Source organism: Oxyura jamaicensis, chromosome 4 (assembly GCF_011077185.1).
Source record: "Oxyura jamaicensis isolate SHBP4307 breed ruddy duck chromosome 4, BPBGC_Ojam_1.0, whole genome shotgun sequence".
NCBI classification, from domain to species: Eukaryota; Metazoa; Chordata; class Aves; order Anseriformes; family Anatidae; genus Oxyura; species Oxyura jamaicensis.
This window is the reverse complement of record NC_048896.1, coordinates 81,113,662-81,120,109: the sequence shown is the minus strand read 5'-3', so window position 1 is coordinate 81,120,109 and position 6,448 is coordinate 81,113,662. Positions and strand designations below refer to the sequence as shown.

The following is a 6,448-nucleotide window of genomic DNA, read 5'->3' as shown; positions in this document are numbered from 1 at the left end:
GCCGGCCGGGGTGTCCTCGCCCGCTGTGCCGGGGCAGCCCCTGTCGGCCCATGGGGGACCGCAGCCTGCCGCCGGCAGCGGCCCCCAGCCGCAGCCCCAGCCCGCCGTGGGGTGTAGGAGGCGCTGGCTACGCGGGGTCCTTCCCCTCCCCGGCAGCCGCCTCTCGTTCCTCCTCCTCTTCTTCCTCCTCCTCCTGCCCCTTCTCACCCACCGCAACCGGTTCCTCCAGCGGCGGCGTGTCCGGTGTGCCGCCGCCCTCGCCGTTCCCGTCGGCGGCCGCCGCTGCGCATCCCCGCGCCATGCAGGATGAGCTGCTCCTGGGGGTGACACAGCAGCAGCGGCAGCAGCAGCCGGGCGGCGAGAGGCTGGGCAGCAGCCCCGCATCAGGACACCCCCCTCCCGGCCACCCCTCCTCTGACTTTAAACCCAGTCTCAGCCCCCACCAGGATTTAAACAAGCAGCAACCGCAGCAGCAGCCGCCGCCTCCTCAGCTGAGCCAGAAGAGGAAAGAGTTTAAGCAGCAGCAGCAGCCGCCGCCGCTCAGCAGCCCAGCCCAGCTCGGCAGCAGCCACCCCCTGAATAACCACCACCCCCCAGACTATCATCACCACCCCCCGCAGCAGCAGCAGCAGTTCAGCCACCCCACTGACAAGTACCAGCAGCAGGAGCACAGGCAACAGCAGCAGCAGCTCCAGCTCCTCGGCGGTCACCCCCCGGAGCCGCCGCCGCCGCCCGGGGACTACCCGCGCCACCGGCCCCTCAGCCCGGCCGAGCACCGGGGGGGCTCCGAGCGGCTCGCCCCTTCCTGCCCGCCGGCACCGGTGGCCGCCGACCCCAATGTGGGGGTGGCCGCCGCCTCCTCCTGCCTGAATCCGCCGCCGCCGCCGTCTCCTCCTCGCCTGCAGGCGAAAGCCAAGCCGCCCCCCATGGAGTCCCCCCCGAACAGCCACTTGCTGGGCAGCCCCGGGAACCTCCTGCCCGGCGGGCTGGGCTCTGGCTTCAGCAGCCTGCAGAGCCCGGAGATCCCCAGCCCCCATCACCAGAGCGGGGGCGGCTCCTCCTCGGCGGCTTCCCCTCCTCCTCCGCCGCTGCCCGGCTTCGGCACCCCCTGGTCGGTGCAGACCTCGTCGCCGCCTCCGCAGCAGACGCAGCAGCCTCCGGCGTCCAGCGGCGGCGGCGGGCAGATCAGCGCCATGCCGCCGCCGAGCCCGGAGTCCGAGACCAGCTTCTACCCGGGGATCCCGTCATCGATCAACCCCGCTTTCTTCCAGAGCTTCTCGCCGGTGTCTCCTCACAACCCGTGCGCCGGGCCCTTCAGCAGCCCCTTCTCGGCCGCCGCCCCCCCGCCGCCGCCGCAGATGAATTTACCTCAGCAGCAGCAGCAACAACAGCAGCAGCAGCAGAACCGGAGATCCCCTGTGAGCCCCCAGCTCCAGCACCAACACCAGGCGGCGGCCGCCGCCGCCGCCTTCCTGCAGCAGAGAAACTCCTACAACCACCACCAGGTACCGGGGGCGGCGGCGGGGAGCCCGGCTCCGAGCGGGGGACGCCCGGAGACGGGCACGCGAGGCGGGCAGAGGGGCGACGGGTGGCCGCGGCAGGTGGAGGGGCTGGGGCTGACGGCCCCTCCTCGGCTCTCGCGGACCCCGTTTTGTTTTGGGGACGGGAGGAGAGGTGTTTTTTTGTTTTTGTTTTTTCGTCGAGGCTCCTTGTCGCCTCACCCTTGTCAAATGGAGCCCGTGGTGCTCGCCGACCCCACAGCCCCTCGCGGCTTGTGGGGAGGTGTCACCCCGGCTGACACCTCTTGGCTTTTGCCCGAAATCGCTCGGATTTGTATCCAAGCGCAATACAGTGTTTCAGGTTGCTGCGGTTCCTCCGCAGATCTTCCTGAAGCGCTCCAACAGTCCCCAACAGTGCTAAAATGGAAGTTGAGGACGAAGTAGGGGTGGTGAGGGGCGGGAGGGCAGCCGACGGGTGCCGGTGCCTGCCAGCGCGCCACGGCCACCTCTTGGGCTCACCGTCCACCCGTTTATGAAAGGCCTAGGTTGGACAGGCCTCATCTTCATTTTTCCTTAATTCAGGCATTGCCTCGTGTCAGTTTTAGGCGGTGCAGCCGGCTGGGTACGGCATTTATTTTGATAATTTCAAAACTGAAATCTCCTTTCATGTGTGCCCCTTTGAGGTCTGACTTGGAGGTGTCGTGACAGGGAGCTGTTTGTCGGAGCAGCTAATGCCCTCCTCAGAGAAATTCCAAAGCCATTCTCTAACGCTGAGGTGGACAGGAATTTTCTCTCTGTTACAAGTTGTAGGTAAACAGAAGCGGTGCCCGTGACAGTATAACTAGCAATATTAGAGGCTTGTTAACGTTTGGCATTATCTCTGAAGGTTTGTTTCACAATACGGGGCTGGCCTCTCCCAAAATTCCAACCAAAGTATTCAAGTTTTACAACATAATTATCTATAATTATATAGAATGGGATGCTTGCCTGATTACTTGACCAAAAAATGTCTTTAGAGTTTTTTTTGTTTGTTTTCTCAGGGGAGAGGGCGTTATAATGTTTTATCTACTGCATAACGTATCAACATGCTTTAATTTTTTAAGTTACTGAAATTACAAGCTGAGGACTGCTTGCAGCTAAGCTTTGAGATAAAAGTACTGAATTTAGAATATGCTCCCCTCACACGCACCCCAATTGTACGCTTGAGAAAAGGCCTTTCCAAGAACAGTTGGATTTTAGAGCACTGAAGATAAATGTTCTTCGCTGTCAGTCAGGCTCAGTGGGTCCACCTCTTGGTAGTACGGACAACCGCTGTAGGTCAGGTTTTAGCACGAGTTGTGCTTTAGGAATAAAAACTTGTCACCTTGCGAGGTCTTTGCTCTAAAGACAGTCTACATTGTGGTATTGAGGAGCATAGTAATAGTGTGCTTGTTAGATACAGAAATCCTTTATACTGCTTCTAAATAGGGAAACTAATCTTTTTTTAAAAAAAAGTAAGCTGCAGAATTCCAGAGATAGTCCTGTTCGTTACTCCAGAAATGCTTGAGCCGTGGCTTCAGAATAATGCATTTTAATGTGGAAATGCTAAGATAGCTTCTTCAAACAGATTCTCTTCTTTGCTCTTATATGGTAATACTTAGTGATACTCAGCAATACTGGGAGAAAAATTCAATCTGCCATCTGAATTTTAATTTTTAAATACCTACTCACCGATCTCTTTTTAATAATGATAATTTAAAAATGACCTCCTTGAAATTTTTGTTATTTTTTCTGGAGATCTATGTAATATGAAATAATGTATCAGTTAGGTGGTTAAAGCCTGAGCCATTCTGTAACATGATTTTTAACCATAGGATTTGTCTATTGTGCACTTCTAAAGAATCCTACCAGTTACTGAAAGGGTAACAATCTGAGTTGGTTACACAAGGACTCTGGGAGGAGAGTGGGAATTACAATTTTTTTATGACTCTATATTAGATTTCCTTTTTTTTGCCTCGGTAATGAATTTATACAATATCAGAAAAGAGAAGATTATAGAAATCTGAATATTGATGGATTGGTAGGTTTTGGGTGTGTTTTCCTCTTTGTTTTTTTGTTAAGTATGAAAACATTTCAAGTATTTTCAAAATAATATAAATGAATCTTTCTTTTTAGCCTCTTCTGAAGCAGTCGCCCTGGAGCAATCAAAGTAGTGGCTGGAGCACAGGAAATATATCCTGGGGAGGAATGCATGGCAGAGACCATCGTAGAACTGGAAACATGGGAATTCCAGGAACTATGAACCAGATCTCTCCTTTGAAGAAGCCCTTTTCTGGTAATGTCATAGCTCCTCCTAAATTTACTCGATCCACTCCATCACTGACACCAAAATCGTGGATTGAAGATAATGTTTTCCGAACTGACAACAACAGTAATACTCTCCTTCCCTTGCAGGTAAGGATGGTATGTAAATGGTGTGTTCATAGTCTTGTGTAACATTTTGCCTTTGTTTGCTCTAAAGGGGAATTAAACAGTGGTTACTGTCCTGATACTTGGTTTGAAAATTGTATAATTGTATATAATTTTTACTATTTAATTGCAACTAACCCCAACGTTTTCATTGTATTCAAAAATGTGATTCTTACAGTTAATGAAGAATACTGACTGTCGAGAAAGATAGAAATGTAGCCATTGACACAGCAATAGAGGAGCAAAAATGTTTAATCTAGCAAGTATTTTCTGCCTATCGTAATGCTCATATTCTCATAAATCCATTTTAAAACTGAACATTTGTTTTGTTCACTTATCCTTGTATACAGATTTTATTACAAACTCTTGTAAATGGCTCTTAAACCCTTGTAGATGGCTCTGAATCTTTGTCACATTAGTCTTTTATTGATATTCTAGTCTGATGCTTGCATATTAGTGAGATTTTATTTTTTTCTTCTCCACATTCTACCAACTTTTATTTTTTGGCTGGAAGTGTTAAACAGCAGGATGTGCCTTAGTACTAAGAATCTGGGCTCATTGCCTGAATTTTGCTAGTGACTTTTTATGCAATGTTCGGTAAGTCACAAAGCTCCGACATCATCCGTTATTTATTGGTAAAATGTTATTTTTCCCGTACCTGTCTGTATTCATTTAGCCTTAGCACAATTTTTTGCTACCAAGAAATGGTATTTTGAATCCCAGTCTCAGTTGCTACTCTAACAATTTATATCTTTTGCGCTTTTTTTGTTAAAGTTACTTAGAACAGCTTGGGCAACTCATTTTAAAATGCATCTTTTCTAAAATAGCAGCGTAGTCCATGAATTCTGTATATTCTTTAATTTTGTTCATGCCTGTGTCGGCCTGAGTCAATCTCATGCTCAGGTATCATGTTCCAGCAAAAGTGTATATTAATAATATGGAAGGAAAATAATCAGGATGTTTCTTTATCCCCACATATGGCTATTATAGATGTTTTGGTAGGTTTCACTCAGAATAACCCAGACTTTAATTTGTCATTGTTGGAACCATATTTGAGCTCGTATAGATGTATTTGCATCAATTAGCAAGCTAATCCTAATGTGGCTGTAATAGCAGCAAAGGGGTGCTTTCTGGGACCTGAGTTCCCACAAGGTTTTGTGTTTTTTTTTTAACCATCTTGCTGGTGGAGTTCTATTCATTTGGCATGAGATGCCATGTCCTGGCTCTGTCTGAGTGAGCTCTGATATTTGCAATATTCATGAGACTAATGGTGTTTTGTGGCAATACTCAAGTTGTGCTGCCAAGCATATTCATCAGACCTGAAAACTTGAGAGGATTTGCCTGTCCTGTGAAGACCTGTTTCATTAGGTAGTCTTGCTAGTTGGAATATCTTAGTTGAATCATTTTCACACAGGTAGAAAGATGGAAAAAATGATGCCATTCTTCACACATTCAATCTGATCCGTTCAGAAAAACGGATTACAGATCAGTAATGCTTTGCAGTAGAAGGCTTCAAGAAGAGTTGAAAGTAAACATTGAAATGTCTTGTGATGATGTTAGCCTAAGAAACTGGGTTAAAAATATTAATGCCATCATATGTTGAAACTTCAGTGACGTACACGCTGGAACTCATGCAGCTGAGAACAAGTTGTGAATATTTTTACTTACACTCTTTACAAGGAGGTATGACTAGTGCTTCAAACTTCAAGAAGCTTCTGCGGTGGTCATCTGATACAGATGAACTAATTCTTATGTCTAAACAAAAGTCTTGTGCATTCCAACTATAATCTAAATCATTCCTGTGTACTAGGGTAGGAAAAAATACTTGAAATTCATCTCTAGAAACATTAATGTAATTTACTAGGTTTTCATGTTGGGTTTTTCTAAAGAGTCTCACGGATGGTGAGCATGTGTCATTGTTCTTGGTCTCATCTGTGAACACGAGAGCCACAGATTAAATTGACCGGCTTATCTAGCTGTATTTGTTGTAGATCTATCAATACTTAAATCTATTTTACGTTTATAAAGTCATAGTTGTAGAAATCAGTAAAAATACTCCTATTTGAAGGCTTGCAGTGTTACCCACTGCTATTGTGGAAACATTAGATGTTTCCATAAATTATTTTCTACACTTAACTTGTGTTCTTTTTTTTGAGTTATGCTATTGTTATGGTGGAGTCCTTGTAATGACTGCTAAATTTTAGAAGTCATAATGAGAAGTTAAATAGAGTTTAGAGCTCGTGGTGCTTTTCATCAGGACTCATGCTGTCAAACACCCATCCTGTTAATTTGTACTGTGCTTGTCTCAGTCCATAAAAGGCTGAGGTATTTAGATTGAGGATCCTTAAAGATACAGTAGCTATTTCAGAAGACACTCAAATATTCATCAAATTTCTGTCATTTAAAGTCTTACGGGAGAGCATTTGTGGGTATGTAAAAGTTCCCCATTTCTTTCAAGCTTCCACAGAGGGACTGCATCTTTGCATGCCTGTTGAACACAA

General features: G+C 47.3%; 1 protein-coding gene across 2 annotated transcripts in view; it reads left to right on the top strand.

Annotated features, from left to right (window-relative positions):
• The window catches only part of CPEB2 (cytoplasmic polyadenylation element binding protein 2), a 76,269-nt gene that overhangs the window by 22,847 nt on the left and 46,974 nt on the right, over window positions 1–6,448 (top strand). For both annotated transcript variants that reach the window (XM_035324288.1, XM_035324287.1), the window contains exons 3-4: window positions 1–1,505; window positions 3,654–3,932. In XM_035324288.1, the coding sequence (XP_035180179.1) occupies window positions 51–1,505; window positions 3,654–3,932 (1,734 nt within the window). In that variant the 5' untranslated portion in view covers window positions 1–50. The remainder of the gene's footprint in view (window positions 1,506–3,653; window positions 3,933–6,448) is intronic.